A 26649-nucleotide genomic window follows, 5' to 3' on the forward strand; every position below is an offset into this window, starting at 1 on the left:
CAGAGTCCATTTTGATTTAAGACCATTAAATATTTTTCTATGATTATACAGCCACTGCAGTTTTAAAACTCAAAAGGGGTGAAAGCAGCCAGACATTTTAAACAGGCCAGTCAGCCTGCCCGCATCACCGTCAGGACATTGCACCACTTGCTTCAGCTCAATCTGCGTACATCGTCAACTCCGCCTAACCATCTACTGCCGTTTATTCTTTTTATTCTTCCTCTCTGACTTGTGCTGTTTCTTGGCTTTTTTTGGTTTCCTTTTGCCCTGCTTGGCCTCCTGGCCCGGTTTACTTGACTCACTTTCCGTCTTCTCGGGAAGGTTCCCTGCGCAGTTGTCAAAGGGGGCGTCCTTCACGCTCAGCCCCGTGGAGTTCACTGGGAGGTCGCAGACAGCCGTGACCTTTAGATTGGTATTTCTAATCCACCTTTCAAAGATAAAGCGTGTCGGTGAAACAAAATCACTGCTTCAGATAAACACAGGTGATAATACGTCTCTCCCACGGGCACAAAAAAAGAACCTGCATTCCTTTAGCGCCTCCTTATCACCGCAGCACTCTCCAAAGTGGTCAGCACGGTGGCACAGTTAGCACTGCTGCCTCACAGCGCCAGGGACCCGGGCTCGATTCCGGCCTCGGGTCACTGTCTGTGTGGAGTTTGCACATTCACAGAATCATAGAATCCCCACAGTGCAGGAGGAGGCCATTCGGCCCATCGAGTCTGCACCGACCACAATTCCACCCAGGCCCTATTCCCGTAACCCCATGTATTTACCCTAGCTAGTCCCGGGCATTGTGACGGTGATTTGCTGCTTGTCCAATAATGACAGTAAGAAGTTTAACAACACCAGGTTGAATCATAGAAATCATAGAAACCCTACAGTGCAGAAGGAGGCCATTCGGCCCATCGAGTCTGCACCGACCACAATCCCACCCAGGCCCTACCCCCACATATTTACCCGCTAGTCCCTCTAACCTACGCATCTCAGGACTCTAAGGGGCAATTTTTAACCTGGCCAATCAACCTAACCCGCACATCTTTGGACTGTGGGAGGAAACCGGAGCACCCGGAGGAAACCCACGCAGACACGAGGAGAATGTGCAAACTCCACACAGACAGTGACCCAAGCCGAGAATCGAACCCAGGTCCCTGGAGCTGTGAAGCAGCAGTGCTAACCACTGTGCTACCGTCCCCTGGCACTAAGGGACAATTTAGCATGGCCAATCCACCCAACCCGCACATCTTTGGACTGTGGGAGGAAGCCGGAGCACCCGGAGGAAACCTCCGGGTGCTCCGGCTTCCTCCCACAGTCCAAAGATGTGCGGGTTGGGTGGATTGGCCATGCTAAATTGTCCCTTAGTGCCAGGGGACGGTAGCACAGTGGTTAGCAGACACAGGGAGAACATGCAAACTCCACACAGACAGTGACCCTTAGTGCCAGGGGACGGTAGCACAGTGGTTAGCAGACACAGGGAGAACATGCAAACTCCACACAGACAGTGACCCAAGCCGGGAATCGAACCCGGGTCCCTGGCGCTGTGAGGCAGCAGTGTTAACCACTGTGCCACCGTGCCATCATCTGCCATCAACCATCAACCTTTTAGCCTTCCTGCCCAGTCCGCTCGGGCCAAGTCTGCCCTCGTGCCTACCTTTGTTTGACTCCAGAATGTGAGGATGGGACTCCAGTTTCTCGCCCTCATAAGATAACCCCTTCATCCCAGGAATCAGCCTGTCATCTTCTCTCCCTCTGGCTATGGAATGTACCGAAGGAATTCTTGTTGTCGGTGCTCTGGTTTCTTTCCACAGTCCAAAGATGTGCGGGTTAGGTTGATTGGCCATGCTAAATTGCCCCGAGTGTCATGGGGATTAGCAGGGTAAATGTGTGGGACTGTGGTTGGTAGAGACTCGATGGGCCAGATGGCCTCCTTCTGTACTGTAGGGATTCTATGATTCTAAATTGCCCCTTAGTGTCCAAGGATGTGCAGGTTAGGGGGATTGGCTATGCTAAATTCTCCCTCAGTGTCCAAAGATGTGTAGGATAGATGGATTGACCATTCTAAATTGCCCCTTAGTGTCCAAAGATATGTAGGTTAGGGGGATTGGCCATGCTAAGTTATTCCTTAGTATCCAAAGATGTGTAGAATAGATGGATTGGCCATGGTAAATGTACAGATTTATGGGGATTTGGGAGGGGAGAGGGGAGAGGGAGGGGAGAGGGGGGAAGGCGGCGGTCTTTCAGAGAGCCCAAAATTCTTCAGGCGAGGGAGGGAATGAAGAAGTCAAACACCATTGGGAGGAATTAGATGATTAATCAGAGGCAGTGGTCAAAGAAATTGGTTTTGAGGTTGTTGACATTGGCAGGCAGCAGGAATCCTCATTCTCAGAGGGGGGGGTTGGAAAATGACCAGATCACCAATGGCATGGGAGTTAACTGTACAGCAGAGTGAGGAGAGCAGATTGGAATGCAAGCATCGCGGGGAAAGTTCCGGAGGCAGAATGGGACAGGGATACAAAGAGTTACAAGGAGGTTATGCTAAAGTTGTATAAGATACTGAATCGGCCTTAGGTGGAGTATTGTGTCCAGTTCTGGGCTCCACACTTTAGGAAAGGCTTTAGAGAGAGAGTGTGGAATAGATTCAGGAGGATAGTTCCAGGGTAGGGGAACTTGAGTCACGAGATAGATTGAAGAAGTTGGGATTGTTTTTTCTTGGAGAACAGAAGGTCAAGAGGAGATTTGATCGAGGTGTTCAAAACCATGAGGAGTCCAGACAGAGTCGATGGGGAGAAACTGTTCCCATTGGTGGAAGAATCGAGAACCAGTGGACACAGATTTAAAGTAATTAGCAAAAGAAGCAATGTAAACACAAGGAGACACTTACTCACACAGCGAGTGGTTAGGATCTGGAATGTACTGTCTGAGAGTGTGGTGGAGACAGATTCACACAGCGAGTGGTTAGGATCTGGAATGCACTGTCTGAGAGTGTGGTGGAGACAGATTCACACAGTGAGTGGTTAGGATCTGGAATGTACTCTCTGAGAGTGTGGTGGAGACAGATTCACACAGTGAGTGGTTAGGATCTGGAATGTACTGTCTGAGAGTGTGGTGGAGACAGATTCACACAGTGAGTGGTTAGGATCTGGAATGTACTGTCTGAGAGTGTGGTGGAGACAGATTCACACAGCGAGTGGTTAGGATCTGGAATGTACTGTCTGAGAGTGTGGTGGAGACAGATTCACACAGCGAGTGGTTAGGATCTGGAATGCACTGTCTGAGAGTGTGGTGGAGACAGATTCACACAGTGAGTGGTTAGGATCTGGAATGTACTGTCTGAGAGTGTGGTGGAGACAGATTCACACAGTGAGTGGTTAGGATCTGGAATGCACTGTCTGAGAGTGTGATGGAGGCGCATTTAATCAAGACTTTCAAGAGGGAACTGGATTATTATCTGAAAAGGAAACATGTGCTGGGTTACAGGGTGAAGGTGGGGGAATGGCACTATTTGCTTTGTTCATTTGGAGAGTGGGTGCAGACCTGATGGACTGAATGGCCTCCTACACTGTAACAATTCCCTCATTCTGTGGTTCAAAGTGTTGGAGCTGAGGCTTGGAGGTCCAATGAAGGTGAACAGAAACAAGAGTAAAAAGTAAGTAGTTCATGATGTGGGTTGGGATGTAGGTAAATGAAAACTGGTGTGTTGAATGTTATTGGCCCAAAGGTTAAATTCCAACCAGGAGAGGCTTCGGAACATACACACTTCACTTTCCTTGGGTACTTCACAGAATCCCTACAGTGCAGAAGGAGGCCATTCAGCCCATCGAGTATGCACCGACCACAATCCCACCCAGGCCCTATCCCCGTAACCCTGTGCATTTACTCTAGCTCGTTCCCCCTGACACTAAAGGGCAATATTAGCATGGACAATCCACACATCTTTGGAGTGTGGGAGGAAACCGGAGCACTGGGAAGAAACCCACGCAGACACGGGGAGAATGTGCAGACTCCACACAGACAATGACCCCAAGCCGGGAATCGAACCCGGGTCCCTGGCACTGTGAGGCAGCAGTGCTAACCACTATGGGTGTGTGTGTGCCTTGGTGAGCTAACCAGTGATACCAAGCAGATGGAATATAATGTCGGAAAATGTGAAGCTATGCACTTTGGTAGGAAGAATAAAGGAGGTGAACATCATTTAAATGGAGAAAGGCTGCAGAAAGCTGCCGCACTGAGGGATTTGGGGGCCCCCATTCATTAAAAGCAAGTCTACAAGTTCAACAAGTAATAGGAAAGACAAATGGAATGCTGTCCTTTATTTCAAAGGGAATGGAGTATAAAATAAGGAAGTAACTGGATAAGGCACTAGTTAGACAACACCTGGAATACCGTGAACAGTTTTGGTCCCCTGATCTAGGGAAATATATACTGGCATTGGAGGCAGTCCAGAGAAGGTTCACTAGGTTGATCCCGGGTATGGAGGGATTTTCTTATGAGGAGAGGTTGGGCCTGTACTCATTGGAGTTTAGAAGATTGAGAGGTAACCTTATTGAGACATTTGATTTTTGACTACCAGAAGGATGTGGAGGCTTTGGAGAGGGTACAGAAAAGATTTACCAGGATGTTGCCTGGTATGGAGAGCATTAGCTATGAGGAGAAGTTGGAGAAACTCGGTTTGTTCTCACTGGAACGAAGGAGGTTGAGGGGAGACCTGATAGAAGTCTACAAGATTATGAGGGGCATGGACAGAGTGGATAGTCAGAAGCTTTTTCCTAGGGTGGAAGAGTCAATTACTAGGGGACATAGGTTTAAGGTGCGAGGGGCAAGGTTTAAAGGAGATGTACGAGGCAAGTTTTTTATGCAGAGGGTGGCGGGTGCCTGGAACTCACTGCCGGGAGAGGTTGTGGAAGTAGATACGATAGTGATTTTTAAGGGGCATCTTGACAAATACATGAATAAAATGGGAATAGAGGGATACGGTCCCTGGAAGGGTAGGGGGTTTTAGTTCAGTTGGACAGCATGGTCGGTGCAGGCTTGGAGGGCCGAAGGGCCTGTTCCTGTGCTGTAATTTTCTTTGTTCTTTGATTTGATTTATTATTGTTACATGTATTAGTATATAGTGAAAAGTATTGTTTCTTGCACACTATACAGACAAAGCATACTGTTCATAGAGAAGAAAGGAAGAGAATGCAGAATGTAGCATTACAGTAGGATTCTCAGGGGCCTTGACAGATGCTGAGGTTGTTTCCCCTTGTGGGAGACTCCAGGACCAGAGGGCATCATCTCAGAGTAAGGGGGTCACCCACTTAAGACAGAGATGAGGAGGAATTTCTTCTCTCAGAGGGTGGTGAATCTGTGGAATTATTTCCTGCAGAGGGCTGTAGAGGCTGGGTCGTTAAGTATGTTCAAGGCTGAGATAGACAGATGTTTAATCAGTAAGGGAACCGAGGGTTATGGGGATAAGGCAGGAAAGTGGAGTTGAGGATTATCGCATCAGATCAGCCATGATCTCATTGAACTGTGGAGCAGACTCGATGGGCCGAATGGCCTACTTCTGCTCCCATGTCTTATGGACCCACCACAATTGAGATTAAATTAATTCATTCTGACCAAGGAGGAAATGTAATGGGTCTACGCAGGATAGAGGAAAATGGCACAAGGCCCACACCCACTGAGCAATGGGAGAACTTCCAAAATTACAATATGATATTTTGTTTCGCAGAATATTAACATGTCTGAAAATGGAGATATATCATTGAAGCTTTTCATCTTGCACTCATCAGGATATTGGAATACATGCATCAGGAACAGGAGTAGGTCATTCAGCCCCTCAAGCCTGTTCTGCCACTCAATAAGATCATGGCTGATCTGGTTGTCCATCTCAACTCAACTTTCCTGTCCCATAGTCTTTGATTCCCTCATATATCAAAAACCTGTCTAACTCAGCCTTGAATGACCTCATTGATCCAGCCCCCACTGCTCTCTGAGGAAGAGAATTCCACAGATTAATGACCCTCTGAGAGAAAACAATTCTTCTCACCTCTGCTTTACAGGGTAGATTAGACCTTTTATTCTCAAACTGTGTCTCCTAGTTCTGCTCTTTCCCACAAAGAGAAACATCCTCCTGCTATTTACCTTGTCAAATTCCCTCAGGATCTTATATTTCCAGTTTCTAGGTGTCCAGATCACCAACAACCTGCCCTGGTCCCTCCACGCTGACGCTATAATTGAGAAAACCCACCAATGCCTCTACTTTCTCAGAAGACTAAGGAAATTTGGCATGTCAGCTACAACTCTCACCAACTTTTACAGATGCACCAGAGAAAGCTTCTTTTCTGGATGTACCACAGCTTGGTACGGCTCCTGCTCTACCCAAAAACACAAGGAACTACAAAGGGTTGTGAACGAAACCCAGTCCATCACACAAACTAGCCTCCCATCCATTGACTCTGTCTACACTTCCCGCTGTCTCAGAAAAGCAGCCGGCATAATCAAGGACCCCACGCACCCCGGACATTCTCTCTTCCACCTTCTTCTGTCGGGAAAAAGATGCAAAAGTCTGAGGACACGTACCAACCGACTCAAATCAAATCAAATATTTCAATAAGATCACCTCTCATTCTTCTAAACTCTAAAGGGTACAGGTCCAATCTGTCCAAACTTTCTTTGTAAGATAAGCCCCTCATCCCAGGAACGAGTCAATGAACCTTCTCTGGACAAATGCCAGAATACCAAATTTCAAATTAGCACAATTTCAACGCCAGGAGAAAAGGGCACTGATTGGTTGACAAGTTGATTCTGATTGGTTGAGGTGAGAGAAAGCAACATGGAACTGTGGGCTCCCCAAGCTCAGGGTTATTTCAGAATGGTTTGACATTGCAGGGGACCTAACTGAGCAGTTAGTTAAATCTTAGCTAGAAATTGAATACCTTAATACCATTCTAAGCAGCAAATCACTATCAGTAACCACAGAGCTGTTTACAAAGCCTTGTTAAGAGGTGTTTACCTGTGGAGGTGAAGGAGTGGGCAGTCACAGTTCCAGGGATTGTTGGAGAGGTCGATGGTGTGAAGGTTTGTGAGCTTTTTCAGATCGGGAATGTAGTTCAGTTTGTTATTCTCCAGGTAGAGACTTTCTAACCTTGCGTCCAGCCCATCAAAGGCCCCATCAAAAATCTGCAGTAAGATATCAGCAAGCCTGTATCACAACAGCAACAACAACTTTTGTTCTTTCCACTGGTATGGACATTTATTCCCCATCCACACAAGTAGCAGGCAATGGCCATCTCCAAAAGGAGAGAGTCTAACCATCGCCCTTGACATTCAATAGCATTACTATTGCTGAATCTATCCCCCACTATAACATCCTGGGGGTTACCATTGGCCAGGAACTGAGCTGGAACAGCTACATGAACACTGTGGCTAAAGACTGGGTCAAAGGTTGGGAATTCAGAGGCAAGTACAGCGGTTAGCACTGCTGCCTCACTGCACCAGGGACCCGAGTTCGATTCTGGCCTCGGGTGACTGTGTAGAGTTGCACATTCTCCTGGTAACCGCGTGGGTTTCCTCCGGGTGCTCTGGTTTCCTCTCACAGTCCAAAGATGTGTCGGTTAAGTTTATTTATTAGTCACAAGTAAGGCTTACATTAACACTGCAATGAAGTTACTGTGAAAATCCTTGAGTCGCCACACTCCGACGCCTGTTCGGGTCCACGCACCCTAACCAGCAAGTCTTTCAAGACTGTGGAAGGAAACCGGAGCACCCGGAGGAAACCCACGCAGACACGGGGAGAACGTGCAGACTCCCCACAGTGACCCAAGCCGGAATTCAAACCCAGGTCCCTGGCACTGTGAGGCAACAGTGCTGACCACTGTGCCACCATGCCTCCATTAGGTGGATTAGCCATGCTAAATTGCCCCTCAGTGTCCAAAGATGTTAGAATAATTAGCCATGTTAAATGTGCAAGGTAATGGGGACAGGGTGGCTGAGAGGATCTGGGTAAGATACTCTGTTGGAGAGTTAGTGCAGACTTGATGGGCCGAATAGCCTGTTCTGCGCTGTAGGGATTCTATGATTCTGTGAGTCTATACTTGGTCATTGAAATTCAGGGAACAGAATGTAATTAATATTAATGAAGAAAAGGTACAGGAGAAATTAATAGGAGCGAAACGCAGCAAAACCCTAGACCTGATGGCCTACATCCTAGAGATATTAACCCTCCCCCCACCCCCGTGGCATGTTTTCCAGCAGTGGAGGCGGCCTGACATTGGCCGCCAGTGGGATTTTCCAGTCCCGCCGATATCCAAAGCACTTTGTGTGGCTCACCTGTCCCACTAACCGGGAACCCATCACGGGGTAGTCAGCTCTGACGTAGGGTCATCCAGACTCAAAACGTTAGCTCTACTCTCTCACTCCACAGATGCTGTCAGACCTGCTGAGATTTTTTCCAGCATTTTCTGCTTTTGTTTCAGATTTCAGCATCCGCAGTATTTTGCCTTTACTTCACTGAACTCAATCCTGGGAAGAAGGGGTTGTGTTATGAAGGAAGTTTGAGCAGATTGAACCTATACCTTTTGGAGTTCATAAGAATAAGAGGTTATGATTGAAACATTTTATTGAATATATAAATGATTTGGAAGAGGGATTTGGAAGAGGGATCTAGGTGTATGTGTGCATAGATCCCTGAAAGTTGGGAATCAAGTAGATAAGGTTGTTAAGAAGGCATATGGTGTCTTGGCGTTTATTGGTAGGGGGATTGAATTTAGGAGTCGTAGCGTTATGTTGCAACTGTACACAACTCTGGTGCGGCCGCACTTGGAGTACTGTGTGCAGTTCTGGTCCCCACATTACAGGAAGGATGTGGAGGCTTTGGAGAGGGTGCAGAGGAGGTTTACCAGGATGTTGCCTGGTATGGAGGGGAGATCCTATGAGGAGAGGCTGAGGGATTTGGGATTGTTTTCGCTGGAAAGGCGGCGGCTAAGAGGGGATCTTATTGAAACATATAAGATGATTAGAGGTTTAGATAGGGTGGATAGTGATAGCCTTTTTCCTCTGATGGAGAAATCCAGCACGAGGGGGCATGGCTTTAAATTGAGGGGGGGTAGTTATAGAACCGATGTCAGGGGTAGGTTCTTTACCCAGAGGGTGGTGAGGGATTGGAATGCCCTGCCAGCATCAGTAGTAAATGCGCCTAGTTTGGGGGCGTTTAAGAGATCCGTAGATAGGTTCATGGATGAAAAGAAATTGGTTTAGGTTGGAGGGTCACAGTTTTTTTTTTAACTGGTCGGTGCAACATCGTGGGCCGAAGGGCCTGTTCTGCGCTGTAATGTTCTATGTTCTATGTTCTATGTTCTATGAATGTATTATCTCCAAATTTGCAGATGATACAAAGTTGGGTGGGAGGGTGAGCTGTGAGGAGGATGCAGAGATGCTTCAGTGTGATTTGGACAGGCTGAGTGTGTGGGCATCTGCATGGCAGATACAGTATAATGTGGATAAATGTGAGGATATCCACTTTGGTAGCAATAATAGGAAGACAGATTATTATTTGAACGGGTATAAATTGAGAGGTGGATACTCAACGAGACCTTGGAGTCCTCGTGCATCAGTCGCTGAAAGTAAGCGTGCAGGTACAGTAGGCAGTAAAGAAGGCAAATGGTATGTTGGCCTCACAGCGAGAGGATTTGAGTATAGGGATAGTGATGTTTTACTGCAATTGTACAGGGCGTTGGTGAGGCCACACCTGGAGTATTGTGTGCAGTTTTGGTGTCCTTATCTGAGGAAGGATGTCCTTGCTATAGAGGGAGTCCAGTGAAGGTTTACCAGGCTGATTCCTGGGAGGGCAGGTCTGTCATATGAGGAGAGACTAAGTGGGTTAGGATTATATTCACTGTAGCTTAGAAGAGTGAGAGGGGATCTCATAGAAACTTATAAAGTTCTAACAGGGTTAGACAGGGTAGATTCAGAAAGAATGTTCCCAATGGTGGGGGAGCCCAGAACTAGGGGTCATAGTTTGAGGATAAGGTGTAAACCTTTTAGAACTGAGGTGGGGAGAAATTTCTTCACCCAGCGGGTGGTGAATGTGTGGAATTCACTCCCACAGAATGTAGTTGAGGCCAAAACGTTGTCTGATTTCAAGAAGAAATTAGATATAGCTCTTGGGACTAAAGGGATCGAGGGATATGGGGGTAAGGGGGGATCAGGATATTAAATTTGATGATCAACCATGATCAAAATGAGGGGCAGAGCAAGCTTGAAGGGCCGAATGGCCTCCTTCTGCTTCTAGTTTCTATGAAACACATAAGATCCTGAGCGCACTTGATAAGGTGGATACCCAGAGGATGTTTCCTCTTGTGGGAGAAATGGTTTACAATAAGAGGCCTCCCTTTGAAGATAAGAATGAGGAGAAATCTTTTCTCCCAAGGAGTCTCTGGTGTTTGAAATTCTCTCCCCGCAGAGCACTGAGGGTCATAAATAAACTCAAGGCTGGGTGAGATTCTTGATTGACAAGAGAGTCAAGGGTTATGATTGGCAGATGCAGTCTGATTTGGGTAAGTGGGAGGTTATCCACTTTGGAAGCAAAAACAGGAAGGCAGGTTACTACCTGAATGGCTGTAAATTGGGAGAGGGGAGTGTGCAGAGGGATCTGGGTGTCCTTGTGCACCAGTCGCTGAAGTTAAGCATGCAGGTGCAGCAGGCGGTAAAGAAGGCAAAATGGCATGTTGGCCTTCATTGCGAGAGGTTTCGAGATCAGAAGCAGGGATGTCTTGCTGCAATTATACAGGGCCTTGGTGAGGCCACACCTGGAATATTGTGTACAGTTTTGGTCTCCTTTTCTGAGGAAGGATAGAGGGAGTGCAGCAAAGGTTTACCAGACTGACTCCTGGGGAGTGGGACCGATGTATGAGGAGAGATTGAGTCGGTTAAGGTTGCATTCTCTGGAGTTCAGAAGAATGAGGGGGGATCTCACAGGGATCAATAAAATTCTAACAGGACTAGACAGGGGAGATGCAGGAAGGATGTTCCCGATGGTGGGGGAGTCCAGAACCAGGGGTCACAGTCTGAGGATACAGGGTAGACCATTTAGGACAGAGATGAGGAGAAATTTCTTCACCCAGAGAGTGTTGAATGTGTGGAATTCATTACCACAGAATGCAGTTGAGGCCAAAACATTGAATGTTTTCAAGAAGCAGTTAGATATAGCACGTGGGGCGAAGGGGATCAGAGGATATGGGGGGAAGGCGGGGATCAGGCTGATGAGTTGGATGATCAGCCATGATCATAATGAATGGCAGAGCAGACTGGAAGGGCCAAACAATTCTTGTTCCTATTTACTGTGCTTCGATGAGGGGTAGAGAGGGAAGTGGCGGTCAGACCACAATTAGATCAGCCACGATCTTATTAAATCTACGATTCTATAATCTTATTGAATGGCGGAACAGTGCTGAGTGGCTGAATGGACAACTCCCGCTCTTGTGTCCCTATCTTTCCATTATAATTTGCCATAAATCTACTCTTCTGTCTTGTTCTCAGTATTTTGTGTCCTATCATATCCACCCAGCAGTATAATCGCACATCCATTGGGCCTAATTCCGACCAAATAGGCTTTGTCTTTGAACCCTAAGTTCTTCCTATCCCCTCCTTGGGGGTGGCGCGGTGGTTAGCACTGCTGCCTCACAGCGCCAGGGACCCGGGTTCGATTCCTGGCTCGGGTCACTGTCTGTGTGGAGTCTGCATGTTCTCCCCGTGTCTGCGTGGGTTTCCTTCCAAAGACGTGCTGGTTAGGTGAATTGGCCGTGCTAAATTCTCCCTCAGTGTACCCGTACAGGCGCTGAAGTGTGGCGACTAGGGGATTTTCACAATAACTTCATTGCAGTGTTAATGTAAGCCTTACTTGTGACACTAATAAATAAACTTACTTGTGCCACTTCCCAATCTTTTTTGAATATATTGTAGTCGGGAATATTAAATCTCTATAATTGGCATCATCAATATTTCCATGGTGGCTGCCTGTGCTTCACTAACCCTATTTATCATCTCCAGCCATTGTACCCAGGGACTCTGGACATAAAGCTTGAAGGCATCAGAGAGAGTGCAGGAAAGATTCCCGAGAGTGGTTCCAGGGGTGAGGAAGCTCAGTTACGTGGATAGGATTGGAGAGGTTGGTACCTGGAGAAGGGAAGGTTAAGAGGGGCTTTAAAAAAGGTGCTCAAAATCGTGAGGAATCTGGAAAGAGTAGATCAGGAGAAACCATCCATATTGGTGGAAGGATTGAGAATGAGAGGACACAGATTTAAGGCAATCTGAAAGAAGCAATGAAGACACGAGGAGAAACTTTTCACACACAGCGAGTGGTTAGGATCTGGAATGTACTGTCTGAGAGTGTGGTGGAGACAGATTCACACAGTGAGTGGTTAGGGTCTGGAATGCACTGTCTGAGAGTGTGGTGGAGACAGATTCACACAGTGAGTGGTTAGGGTCTGGAATGCACTGTCTGAGAGTGTGGTGGAGACAGATTCACACAGCGAGTGGTTAGGATCTGGAATGTACTGTCTGAGAGTGTGGTGGAGACAGATTCACACAGTGAGTGGTTAGGATCTGGAATGCACTGTCTGAGAGTGTGGTGGAGACAGATTCAATCAAGGTACTCAAGAGGGAATTAGGTTAATATCTGGAAAGGAGTAACGTGCTGGGTTACGGGGAGAATGTGCAGTATGTATATATGTACATCTACAGGGAGGATGTTTTCCTGGTTGGGGAATCTAGAACCAGGGACACCATCTCAGGATACAGAGTAGACCATTTAGGATTAAGATGAGGAAAAAAATACTTCACTCTGAGGGTGGAATTCTCCACCATAGAAGGCAGTGGAGGCCAAGTCACTGAATGTGTTCAAGAAATAGAAAGATGGTTTTTAGATTTTAATGGCATGTATGGGCAGAAGGCGGGAACCCGACATTGAGATAGAGGATCAGCCATGATCATACCGAATGGCGGAGCAGGCTCGAAGGGCTGAATGGCCTACCCCTTGTTTGCATGGTTGACACTAGGTGAATTGCTCATTCAGGGAGTTGGCCCGTGACGGGCTGAATGGCCTCCTGTACTGTAACAATTTTATGATTGTGTGAAATCTCGGTGCGTCTTGTATTTATTTGATTTGATTTGATTTATTATTGTCACATGTATTAGCAAACAGTGAAAAGTATTGTTTCTTGCGCGCTATACCGCCAAAGCATACCATTCATAGAGCAGGAAAGGAGAGGGTGCAGAATGTAGTGTTACAGTCATAGCTAGAAATCATAGAAACCCTACAGTGCAGAAGGAGGCCATTCGGCCCATCGAGTCTGCACCGACCACAATCCCACCCCACATATTTACCCGCTAATCCCTCTAACCTACGCATCCCAGGACTCTAAGGGGCAATTTTTTTATTTTAACCTGGCCAATCAACCTAACCCGCACATCTTTGGACTGTGGGAGGAAACCGTGTAGTATTTTGGGTGTAGAGAAAGATCAACTTAACGCAAGGTAGGTCCATTCAAAAGTCTGATGGCAGCAGGGAAGAAGCTGTTCTTGAGTCGGTTGGGACGTTGGGGTGGCACGGTAGCACAGTGGTTAGCACTGCTACTTCACAGCTCCAGGGACCCGGGTTCGATTCCCGGCTTGGGTCACTGTCTGTGTGGAGTTTGCACATTCTCCTCGTGTCTGTGTGGGTTTCCTCTGGGTGCTCCTGTTTCCTCCCACAGTCCAAAGATGTGCGGGTTGGGTTGATTGGCCGTGCTAAATTGCCCCTTAGTGTCCTGAGATGCGTAGGTTAGAGGGATTGGCGGGTAAATATGTTGGGATATGGGGGTAGGGCCTGGGCGGGATTGTGGTTGGTGCAGACGCGATGGGCCGAATGGCCTCTTTCTGCACTGTAGGGCTTCTATGATTCTATGACGTGACCTCAGACTTTTGTATCTTTTTCCTAATGGAAGAAGGTGGAAGAGAGAATGTCCGGGGTGCGTGGGGGCCCTTGATTATGCTGGCTGCTTTGCCGAGGCAGCGGGAAGTGCAGACAGAGTCAATGGACGGGAGGCTGGTTTGCGTGATAGATTGGGCTTCATTCACGACCTTTTGTAGTTTCTTGTGGTCTTGGACAGAGCAGGAGCCATACCAAGCTGTGACACAACCAGAATGAATGCTTTCTATGGTGCACCTGTCAAAGTTGGTGAGAGTCTTACCTTCCTGATCTTAGGGTTCAAAACTATCTCTTGACTTTGTAAAGTGGCTTTAATGTTGGACAATTGCAGGAATGTGAGCAAAATACGATGCTGTGCCAAACTAGCTCAGGTAAAAGTGGAACTTCTTAAAAAGGAGAATGAATTCGATGAGGATTTTGGAGGGATTTTCGAGGATAGAGACTGGGCAGGTGAAGACTCGGGACATCAGGCACGTTTAACCACAAAGATATCAGGGCGGGAGGAGGGACAGATTTCGGGAATTTCAAACCAACCCCAAATAAAAAGCAAAACACCGCGGATGCCGGAAAGCTGAAATGAAACAGAAAGTTCTGGAAAAGCTCAGCAGGTCTGGCAGCTCTGATGAAGAGTCAAATGGAAAAAAGATGTCCAAAGATGTGCGGGTTAGGTGGATTGGCCGTGCTAAAATTGACCCTTAGTGTCAGGGGGATTAGCAGGGTAAATATGTGGAGTTACGGGGATAGGGGCGTGGGTGGGATTGTGGTCGGTGCAGACTCGATGGGCCGAATGGCCTCCTTCTGCACTGTAGGGATTCTGTGAAATGTTGGGCACAATGTTGCCATTTTTATTTTGACACAACGTCACTTTGGGCGGGATAAGCGGAGGGTGGTCCGGGGGCGTTGCCTGGGAATGACTCTCCCTGCCCCGGGGGGGGGTGTGGAGAGAGGAGCTATACTCACCTGCGTGCCTCCAGTGTGTTCGCCGGGTGCACATTGTGGGGGACCTGTCGTGATTCACGATACGCCCTCACGCCGGGTGGACAATTTAACATCGGCGGGGCGGGGGTGCTGGGGATGGACACCAGGGCATAAAGGTTGATAATGATATTTAAATGTATGTAAATGGGGGATCCTGACTTTCTCTTTGGACCCTTGGCAGGGGGGATGGGGAAAAGCGATCCGGAATATTGCACCAGCATCAGAGCTGTTTGGGAATCCTGCGTAATCCCGCACCCCTGTTTCTGCCCCCACAAAAACAGGGGTAGATAATTCACCCCCACCCCAACATTAACTCTGTTTCTCTCTCCACAGAGGCTACCAGACCTGTTGAGTTTTTCCACCATTTTCTATTCCAAATGGGCAGAAGTCAACATTGCAAACGCACCTTGATATTTCGATTTTGGGAATCAGCCAACGCAACAGCTTACCTTCTCCAAACCCATGTCGTTCAGCCACAAGTGTTGGAGAGAGCCTGCCACTGGGAGGAAGGCAGTGTCGCCGATCTGTCTGATGGGATTGTTGGATAGTCTCAGCTCATCCAACATGGACATCCCCGCCAGAGCGATGGTGGGCACTGCCGTCAGCTTGTTCTCGTCCAGGAACAGTTTCTGGAGCTCCCCGACGGGCCGCAGGGCGGTTGGGGAAATGTAGGTGATGTTGTCCCCTGTCAGGTGGAGCCAGCGTATCTGCTCAGCCCCCTCCATGTTGTCATCGGTCAGTCGGGGGATGGGATTGTGTTCCAAGTGGAGGGCGAAGAGGTTGGGTAGGAGCTTGAAAGCTCCCTTGGGTACGTATGACAACTTGTTGTGGTCTAAGTAGAGATAAGTCAGGTCGAGCAGGCCCTCAAACATAGCTGGCTGGAGACTGGATATCTCGTTGCCGGACAGGTAAAGATAAATTAGCTTCTTCAAGCCTCGGAAGGCACCAGTGTGAATGTCATGAATTCTACACTTCTGCATATGAAGCGAAACCAGGTTTTTTAAATTTGGGAATGAACCTTTGGGTACAAGGTGGAAGTCATTATAACGGATGTCAAGTAACTGAGCGTCAATGGGAAAGCCCTTTGGAATCTTTCGTAGACCTTTCCCTTCACAGCTAGAATGCTGTAAGTCATGTTGGCAGTCACAGAGCTCCGGGCACGGACGCTTTTCTTGATTACTTGTGTCCGGCTTACTCTCCAACTTGAGTTCCTCCTCATCTTCATAGTCCGAGGGCTGGCTGACACACTTCAGGTCAATCAGCCGGAGCGAATCCAACCGTTCGCCCCGAAATACCCCGGGCGTGCTGCAGAACACCTCAGCCTTGGGCCTGGTGAAGTTGGCCATCCATTCCCGGAAAGGCCTCATCAAGCAGTTACACTGGATTGGGTTCCCCGTCAAGTTGATCATCCTCAAGCTCTCGAGCCCCTCCAGGGGCTGCAGGGCCTGCAGCTGATTGGAATGGAAATCAATCATCGCTAGCTTCGGGCTGTGGATGAAGGCGGCGTGAGATACCTCCTGAAGGGCCATATTGTCCAAAGCCAGGCGCTTCAGCGATTGCATCCGGATGGACTCTTCTCCGAGGTACGTCATGGGGTTCTGGCTGAGGTCCAGTCTGGCCACATTTTTGAGCCTGGATAAAGCTTCAGTCGGCAGATACTGGAGTTCATTGTCATCCAGACTCAGTCTCTTCAGTGTCCAGAGTCCAGCGAAGGCCTCGTCCGCAATGTTGTTGAGCATGTTCTTGGACAGGCGTAGGTGTTTAATTTGCTGTAGGCCCTGGAAGACTAAAGGAGGGAGGTAGACCAGGAGATTCCCTTCCAGGTTTAAGAAGTTCAGGAACCCCAGCTGGCTAAAAGCACCAGGCCTGATCTCCTCAATCTTGTTGTTGTCAATGGTGAGTTGTTGAAGGGACATGAGGCCGTCAAAGGTCTCCTGGAAGATGAATTCGATGTTATTGAAGCCTAGGTTCAGGTAGACCAGTTGACCCAGTCCACGAAAGGCACCCTCTGCAAGGTGCTGAATGTTACATTTCTGTAAATTTAAGTGGGTGAGATAAGGAATGGGCAGGAAAGCTCCGTGTGGAATCAAGTTGATATTGTTGCCCTTGATATCCAGCTTCTTTGTGGCCTGTAACAGAGAGATCGTTAATGCAGAAGTCACACCTACGTTTTGTATCAGGCAAGTTTCACTTCTTTCTCTGCTATTGTCTTTACATGATGGATCGGACAGAGACAGCATGGACTGGCAAAAGGGAAATCATGCTTGACAAATCTACTGGAATTCTTGGAGGGTGTAACTAGTAGAGTTGATGAGGGGGAGCCAGTGGACGTGGGTTATTTGAACTTTCAGAATGCTTTCGACAAAGTCCCACAGAAGAGATTAGCGTATGAAATTAAAGCACGTGGGATTGGGGGAAGTGTATTGAGATGGATCGAAAACTGGTTGGCAGACAGGAAATAAAGTGTAGGAATAAATGGCAGGCAGTGATTAGTGGGGTACCGCAGGGATCAGTGCTGGGACCCCAGCTATTCACTATATATATTAATGATTTAGATGAGGGAACAAAATGTAAATTTGCAGATGACACAAAGCTGGATGGGACGGTGAGCTGTGGGGAGGGTAAGCGTCCTTTCTGGTTGTATCACAGCTTGGTATGGCTCCTGCTCTGTCCAAAACCGCAAGAAACTACAAAAGGTCGTGAATGTAGCCCAATCCATCACACAAACCAGCCTCCCATCCATTGACTCTGTCTACACTTCCCGCTGCCTCGGCAAAGCAGCCAGCATAATCAAGGACCCCACGCACCCCGGACATTCTCTCTTCCACCTTCTTCCGTCGGGGAAAATATACAAAAGTCTGAGGTCACGTACCAACCGACTCAAGAACAGCTTCTTCCCTGCTGCTGTCAGACTTTTGAATGGACCTACTTTATGTTAAATTGATCTTTCTCTACACCCTATGACTGCAACACTACATTCTGCACCCTCTCCTTTCCTTCTCTATGAACGGTATGCTTTGTCTGCGCGAGAAACAATACTTTTCACTGTATACTGATACATGTGACAATAATAAATCAAATCAAATATTTCATGAGACCAAGGAATTAACTAAATGCCAAAGATTGCAGGTGTAGCCAAGTTTTCTAGGTATGCAGAGGTTGATACAGTTAGGCTCCAGACACTTTAAGATATCATGTCACAGAGTCGCAGAATCCTACAGTGCAGAAGAGACCCTTCGGCCCATCGAGTCTGCACCGACGCATGGAAGGCTCTGACCTGCCCACCTAATCCCACTTGCCAGCACTTGGCCCATAGCCTTGAATGTTATAGCGTGCCAAGTACTCACCCAGGCACTTTTTAAAGGATGTGAGGCATCCCTCCTCTACCAGGCAGCGCATATCTCTCATATCTCTCTCATTGGTACAAAAGACTCCAGCAAACTAAGTAGAAAGTTAAATGTTTGTTTATGTTAAGAGGGGGAGCGGATTGTTCAGGAAGCAGTTTGTGAGAGGTCGGAGCCAGTTACGATCTTGGAGACCTTGCTCCTTCATTACGCTCTTTCTAAATGTGTTTTCCCTGAACAGCCTCTCTGTTGGAAGCTGGCCTCCCCCGGCAGGAACTCAGCACTGAGTGTGTCTGACCCAAGTCTACAGCAACTCAGTGAACCGCATCCGATATTTCCAACTAACTGGTCAATGGTAAACTCGCAGACTGACTGACGATGGACTTGGCCCAGCGATTCACAACTCCGCATATAACATGGACGAGAAAGGCCATTCAGCCCATCAAGAAAAAAAACCAGTTGATATTCTCCCCCATTCAGCCTCTAATTTCTGATCACAGGATTCAGTGTTTGATGCATTAGCGGGAAGTTAATTCCAGTGTTTGATCAGTCTACGTGAAGCGTTCAGTATTAAATGGGCTGATCGTTAGTGTAAAAGTGTCTTTGTTAATTAGATGTTAATTGTATCCTTAAGATACACAGGTGAAAGGTCATTGTTTAATTAAGTACTTAGAGCGCATAGAAACATAGAAACTAGAAGCAGGAGGAGGCCATTCGGCCCTTCGAGCCTGCTCCGCCATTCATTTTGATCATGGCTGATCATCGAATTCAATATCCTGATCCCCCCCTTCCCCCCATATCCCTCGATCCCTTTAGCCCCAAGAGCGATATCTAATTTCTTCTTGAAATCACACAACATTTTGGCCTCAACTACTTTCTGTGGGAGTGAATTCCACACATTCACCGCCCTCTGGGTGAAGAAATTTCTCCTCACCTCAGTTCTCAAAGGTTTACCCCTTATCCTCAAACTATGACCCTTAGTCTGGAACTAGGAACCATTGGGAACATTCTTTCTGAATCTACCCTGTCTAACCCTGTTAGAATTTTATAAGTTCCTATGAGATCCCCTCTCACTCTTCTAAACTCCAGTGAATATAATCCTAACCGACTTAGTCTCTCCTCATATGACAGACCTGCCATCCCAGGAATCAGCCTGGTAAACCTTCGCTGTGCTCCCTCTATAGCAAGGACACCCTTCCTCAGATAAGGACACCAAAACTGCACACAATACTCCAGGTGTGGCCTCACCAATGCACTATACAATTGCAGTAAAACATTCCTATCCCTCTACTCAAATCCTCTCTCACTGTACAAAGTGAGACTGCTGGGCAACAGGTTAAGTGTGTAGGAGTTGGGTGTATGCAACACGGCATTCTGCAAATAAGGGAACTATCAAGAAAAGGATTTGTGTCTAGTTTAACCACCTGGTTTGGGAATCCATTTATCAGTCCTAACCTCTGTGGAAGCACTGGTGTAGCTGGTGGAACCTAGGCTAGCACATGTAAATTATAGAAACCCTACAGTGCAAAAAGAGGCTATTCGGCCCATCAAGCCTGCACTGACAACAACCCCACCCAGGCTCTATCCCTATAACCCCACGTACTTACCTTGCTAATCCTCCTGACACTAAGGGGCAATTTAGCACGGCCAATCCACCTAACCCACACATAGAATCATAGAATCACTAGAGTGCAGAAGGAGGCCATTCGGCCCATCGAGTCTGCACCAACAAAAATCTCACCCAGGCCCTATCCCCGTAAATTTATCCCGTTAATCCATGCATCCCAGGACACTAAGGAGCAACTTAGCACGGCCAATGCACCTAACCCGCACATCATTGGACTGTGGGAGGAAACCGGAGCACCCGGAGGAAACCCACGCAGACACGGGGAGAATGTGCAGACTCCGCACAGACAGTGACCCAAGCCGGGAATCGAACCCGGGTCCCTGGCGCTGTGAGGCAGCAGTGCTAACCACTGTGCCACCGTGCCACCCAAAAGGGATAGAAGGATACACTGATAGGTTTAGATGAAGAGGAATAGGTGGAGGCTTAGGGGCAGTGTAAAAATAGTGGAGTTTAATTCTGTCCCCCGCCCCGCCTCTGTTTCCCAACAATAGTCATATAGAGTAGCCAAAGGAGAGGTGCAGCTGTTTAGCGACACTAATGAGCCTTTGTCTACCCTGGAGACAAAGAGTATGGCTGAGGTACTGAATGAATATTCTGCATTTATCGTCACTGAGGAAGAAGATATTGCCGAAGACAGAGTGAAGGAGAAGTCTGGTGGAGATACTGGAATAAAAATAGAAAGTGTTGGAAATACTCAGCAGAGCTGGCAGCGTCTGTGGAGACAGGAACAGAGGGTAGGATTTTCCAGTCCCGCCGAGAGTGACCCCCCCCGACCCCGCGACAGGTTTCCTGACAACAGGACTGATGAGCCACGCATAACATCAGCGGGAACTGGAAGACACGCCGCGCGGTGGAAAATCTGGCCCAGAGTTAATGTTTCAGATGCGAATCTTCTTCAGAACTGAGGTGAGGTGGAAATGTGATGGGATTCACACCATTGGAGGGGGGGGGATAAGGGGAGGAAGAAGAAAAGGGATAGGGTAGAGGGTGGGAGAGGTACAAAGATGCCATGGAACAGAACGCCAAGGGAACGTTAATGGTTGTAGTCAAGAAACTAAGAGTTGGTCCCGGGTATGTGTGAATGGCAGAATAATCAACAACTCTGTCTGAAAAATAAGATTCATACCAGCACATGGTAAAGAAAAGAGTCATAAAGGAGGACAGAGTTGTGCTCTGTAAGTGTTGAACTTGATGTTCAGTCCAGAAGTCTGACAAATGCTCAATTGGTAGATGAGGTGTTGCTTCTCAAGTGTACAATAGAATCATAGAATCTCTACAGTGCAGAAGGAGGCCATTCGACCCATCGAGCCTGCACCGACAACAATCCCACCCAGACCCTTTTCCCGTAACCCCACATATTTACCCTGCTAATCTTCCTGACACTAGGGTCAATTTAGCACGGCCAATCAACCTAACCCGCACATCTTTGGAGTGTGGGAGGAAACCGGAGCACCCGGAGGAAACCCACGCAATATTATGTACAATTCTGATCGTCACACTACCAGAAGGGTGTGGATGCTTTGGAGAGGGTACAGAAGAGGTTTACCAGGATGTTGCCTGGTCTGGAGGGTATTAGCTATGAGGAGAGGTTGGATAAACTTGGTTTGTTCTCACTGGAATGACGGAGGTTGAGGGGCGACCTGATAGAGGTTTACAAGATTATGAGGGGCATGGACAGAGTGGATAGTCAGATGCTCTTTCCTAGGATAGAAAAGTCAAGTACTAGGGGGCATAGGTTTAAGGTGCGTGGGGAAAAGTTTAGAGGAGATGTGCGAGGCAAGCTTTTTACGCAGCGGGTGGTGAATGTCTGGAACGCGCTGCCCGGGGAGGTGGTGGGAGCAGGTACGATAGCGGCATTTAAGGGGCAACTAGACAAATACATGAATAGGATGGGAATGGAAGGATACGGACTCTGCAAGTGCATACGGTTTTAGTTTAGGCAGGCATCATGATCGGCGCAGGCTTGGAGGGCCGAAGGGCCTGTTCCTGTGCTGTACTGTTCTTTGTTCTTTGCGTTGGGCTTCAGTGGAGCATTGAAGCAGGCCAAGGATGGACATGTGGACATGAGGACAGGATGGTGAGTTAAAATGGCAGCGACAGGAAAGTCGGAGTGGCGCTTGGGGACTGAGCAGGGGTATTTTGCAAAGCGGTCACCCTGGTAAACACAGGGTGGTGGGGGAGGAGGGAATCCTCAGTTTTGGGGAAAGGAAGACGTGTCAGAAACAAGAGCCGTGAATGGTGGCGTCATCAGAACAGATGTGACAGAGACGGAGGATCTGGGGGAACGGGGTGGAATCTCAGAGGGAGCAGTGGGTATGAGGAGGCGTAGGGGAGGTCGATGTAGGAGTCGGTGGGTTTATAATGGATAATAGGAGACAATCTATCACCAGAAATGGAGACAGAGGAAGGGAAGGAAGTGTTGGGGATGAACCAGGTGAAGGTGTGAGAGGGCTGGAAATTGGAAGCAAAGTTAATGAAGTTTTCCAGTTCTGAGGGAGATAAGGAAATGGCACCGATACAGTGTCCGGGAAACAAAGTTGGGAAGGGTGGGGGCAGGTTGAGTAGGAGCAAGGAATGTTCTACACACCCTACAAAAAGACAGGCACTACTGGGAGAGTGCGAGTACCCATAGCAACACCTTTTATTTGGAGACAAGTTCAAGGAGAAATTGTTGGATGAGGGAACGGGTGGAGGGGGCAGTGATGAGAGGGGTCTGGTTGGGCCTCTGCTCAGAGAAGAGATGGTGAGGTCTTGGTGTCCAGGTGGGGGATGGAGGTGAACATAAGAACATAAGAAATAGGAGCAGGAGTAGGTCATCTAGCCCCTCGAGCCTGCCCCGCCATTCAATAAGATCATGGCTGATCTGAAATGGATCAGTTCCACTTACCCGCCTGATCCTTATAACCCCTAATTCCCCTACCAATCAGGAATCCATCTATCCGTGATTTAAACATATTCAACGAGGTAGCCTCCACCACTTCAGTGGGCAGAGAATTCCAGAGATTCACCACCCTCTGAGAGAAGAAGTTCCTCCTCAACTCTGTCCTAAACTGACCCCCCTTTATTTTGAGGCTGTGCCCTCTAGTTCTAGTTTCCTTTCTAAGTGGAAAGAATCTCTCCCCCTCTACCCTATCCAGCCCCTTCATTATCTTAGAGGTCTCTGTAAGATCCCCCCTCAGCCTTCTAAATTCCAACGAGTACAAACCTAATCTGCTCAATCTCCTCATAATCTACACCCCTCATCTCTGGTATCAACCTGGTGAACCTTCTCTGCACTCCAAGGCCAATATATCCTTCCGCAAATAAGGTGCAGAGAGATTGGATGTTCGTAGTGAAGAGGAGGCGGAAGATGGATATGAAGATTGATGTCGAGATGGGTCCTGCACTGGCCTATCGAGTGTTTTCCAGCACTTTCTGTTTTCAGTTCAGGCTAGGAAACTCCACCTCTCAAAACCCAAACCAGGAAACCGGCACGGTGGAAGGAGTAGCAAACTCGATAGGTGCCTTTGAGAATCCGCCCAGTACAAACCTCTGGTATGGTGATGGGCACCTCCGTCAGCTGTTTCTTGATACAGGTCACCACTCGCTGAATGTTGTCACAGATGCAGTAAGGTGGACAGGCCACAGTCCTGCCCACAAGGGAAGTGAGGACAGCTCCCAGGAACCAGTGACTGGAACACAGCCAGAACATCTGAAAAAAATAAAACCACTCCAGTTAGATGAGTGCTTCCCAAACCTTTCCCAGTGTGACCCCCCCATCTGACTGCCTCTGACTTGGTGTATGCTCACCTCACTATAGGAAGGATATGATTGCACTGGAAGGGGTACAGAGGAGATTCACCAGAATTAAAGCAAATCACTGCGGATGCTGGAATCTGAAACCAAAAGAGAAAATGCTGGAAAATCTCAGCAGGTCTGGCGGCATCTGTAAGGAGAGAAAAGAGCTGACGTTTCGAGTCCAGACGACCCTTTGTCAAAGCTAAAAGGCACAGAAAGTGGGAGATATTTATAACCTGTTGGACTTTAACCTGGTGTTGTGAGACTTCTTACAGATATTTATACTGCAGGGGGAGGGAATGGAAGATGAGTCATAGCCACAGAAACCAGGGGAAAGGCTGCTAATGGCAGCCCATAGAGAGAATAGAAGCTGTGAATGGCCAAACGGCAGAGAAGCTGAAATCAGAGGGTAAACTGTGACAGATGAAGACGTGGGGGGACGGGGGAGATGGGTGGGAGAGAGGCAAAATTGAGGAAAAAGAGGAAAGAGGAAGCAAAGGGGGAGAAAAGGAGGGATAATTCACCAGGATGCTGCCTGGGATGGAGCGATAAGGAGAGGCTGGATAGGTTTGGATTGTTTTCTCTAGAGCAGAGAAGGCTGAGGGGGGACATGATTGAGGTGTATACGATTATGAGGGATATGGACAGGGTGAATAGGGAGCAGCTGTTCCCCTTGGTTGAGGGGTCAATCACGAGGGGGCAGAGTTTGAGGGTGAGGGACAGGAGATTCAGAGGGGATTTGAGAAAAGGAATTTTCACTCAGAGGGTGGTGGGAATCTGGAATGCGCTGCCTGGGAAGGTAGTGGAGGCTGGAAACCTTACAACCTTTAAAACATATTTGGATGAGCACTTGAAGCATCACAACATTCCTGGATGTGGGACAAGTGCAGGAAAATGGGATTAGCGCGGCTTTAGTGGTGGTTATTGTCGGTGCAGATTCGATGGGCTGAAGGGCCTTTTCTGCTCTGTACGACTCTATAACACTATGACGCCCCCCCTAACCCACAAGTTTAAAGGGTACGAGAGCTGTTGAGCAATGGTGGAGGTTGCCAGCACCAAAGTAAAACAAAACAGCAGTGTAGTAACTTTCGGTAATGAATTGGGAAGATGGTGGCGTTGGGGTGATAACGCTGGACTAGTAATCCAGGGGCCCAGGCTAACGCACTGTTCACATGGGTTCAAATCCCACCATGGCAGCTGGTGGGATTTAAATTCAATTAATAAATCTGGAATTGAAAACTAGTCTCAGTAAAAACCCATCTGGGTCCTGTAGGGAAGGAAATCTGCCGTCCTTACCCAGTCTGGCCTACATGTGACTCCAGAGCCACAGCAATGTGGGTGACTCTTAACTGCCCTCTGGAATGGCCGAGCGAGACACTCAGTCCAAGGGTGATTAGGGATGGGCAACAAATCGGGGCGGCACAGTGGCACAGTGGCACAGTGGCACAGTGGTTAGCGCTGCTGCCTCACAGCGCCAGGGACCCGGGTTCGATTCCCAGCCTCGGGTCACTGTCTGTGCGGAGTTTGCACATTCTCCCCGTGTCTGCGTGGGTTTCCTCCGGGTGCTCCAGTTTCCTCCCACACTCCAAAGATGTGCTGGTTAGGTAGATTGGCCATGCTAATTTGCCCTCAGTGTACCAAGGTGTGTAGGTTAGAGAGATTAGTGGGGTAAATATGTGGGCTTACAGGGATAGAGCCTGGGTAAGATACTCTGTCGGAGAGTTGGTGCAGACTCAATGGGCTGAATGGCCTCCTTCTGCACTGTGGGGATTCTATGAGTGATTTGAAAAGATTCCAGCAGCCACACCGGATATTCTGGGAATGAGCAGTTTCTAAGCTGAGACCCCGCTGTGTGGGATTGTCAAGCTGCATCCTGATAGATTCACACACCAGAGAAAACAAGGCTGAGCATTCGAGCAAAATGCAGACTCCCCAGAACTCGGTGCCAAGCCATCGCAGTCAGTCCGCGAGTGGCACTGAGCTGGCTAACCTTGGCCAGGTGTTGACCCGCAAGCGAGGCTCAAATTGGCATCGGCACAACCCGGCCACAAAAGGGTTGGCATTAACCCCCAGGTTCCCAGCTCCCCGCTTGCCAAGTGCCCCCCATACGGCCAGGATGCGGGTGGCACCGTGAGCTCGCCAGGCGAGGTGCCAACCCTCGCCATCGGAGTCACCGAAGGTGGAACAGTGCCCGGCCCTCAGAGAACGGAGCAAAGAGGGTAAATTAACAGTAAAGTTACTTACCTGCCGACGAATCAAATTTAAACACCTACCTTTGACGATGGCGGGGTCTGCCTGGGAGCGCGACTCGATTCTGTCACTACCTTAACTCGAATGGGCAGCGGAGAGGGAAAAAGGGAGCGTTTTGTGTGGACTGAAATGTGTAGACCTGTCCCCACCCTGCCCACCCCGCCCCCCCCCCCGCCCTCTCCCTCCCTCTCCCTCCCTAACTAATTGTTTTACCCACACTGTGGTTTCAGGAGCAGAAACTTGGAATCTGTTTGAGAAATGTCCTGCAGACAGGCAGCCCGGAGCGGTAGCCCGACCCTCGGGATGTGACAGGAGAGATTAGCTATCTTCACATTCCTGCCAGAGAGGGGGCCTGAAGTCCTAGCAGAGGCTGCGAGTGCTCGTACCGGAGAGAGAGGGGAAGGGGGGGTGTGGTAGGTGGAGGGCAGGGGGGGTTGGGGCTGAGAGACCTGGAATTTTCCACTGCCTGCAGAATCATCCAAGAATTTTTATTTCCTGAATTCACCGCTCTGGAGGCAGGAACAAAGGGATCTTTCTCCTCGGCCGTTCACTGGCTCTGTTTACTGAGACTCAGGCCTGACGAACTGTTTTCTGTTCGAGTTCATTCCTGTCGGGGGCACAGAGACGGGTCAATAGGCACTGCCAGTCAACCCCCTGTCGACATCCTGCACTAAGACTGACAGCTTAAGCCGGCTGTTCCACCGGGAGTGCCTCACTGGCAGGAG

At 48.5% G+C, this 26649-nt stretch overlaps 1 protein-coding gene across 1 annotated transcript; it reads right to left on the reverse strand.

Moving 5' to 3' along the window:
- Nucleotides 1–26317, reverse strand: LOC144508937 (chondroadherin-like protein). The gene is made up of 5 exons (XM_078237150.1): nt 26142–26317; nt 23427–23588; nt 15376–17055; nt 6998–7164; nt 1–427 (listed from the first exon to the last, which is right to left on the reverse strand). The coding sequence occupies exons 2-5, from the start codon at nt 23586–23588 to the stop codon at nt 193–195; spliced, it is 2244 nt and encodes a 747-aa protein (XP_078093276.1). The 5' UTR covers nt 26142–26317; the 3' UTR covers nt 1–192.
- Between the last annotated feature and the right edge of the window lie 332 nt (nt 26318–26649).

Source organism: Mustelus asterias, chromosome 21 (genome assembly GCF_964213995.1).
Source record: "Mustelus asterias chromosome 21, sMusAst1.hap1.1, whole genome shotgun sequence".
Classification (NCBI taxonomy): Eukaryota; Metazoa; Chordata; class Chondrichthyes; order Carcharhiniformes; family Triakidae; genus Mustelus; species Mustelus asterias.

Coding starts and splice junctions, on each gene's coding strand:
- LOC144508937 (XM_078237150.1), bottom strand. CDS start 23,588: ATGTTCTGGCTGTGTTCCAGTCACTGGTTCCTGGGAGCTGTCCTCACT. Junction 17,056..23,426: donor TGCCCATCACCATACCAGAG/GTTTGTACTGGG, acceptor TCTCTGTTACAG/GCCACAAAGAAGCTGGATAT. Junction 428..6,997: donor CCACTCCTTCACCTCCACAG/GTAAACACCTCT, acceptor TATCTTTGAAAG/GTGGATTAGAAATACCAATC.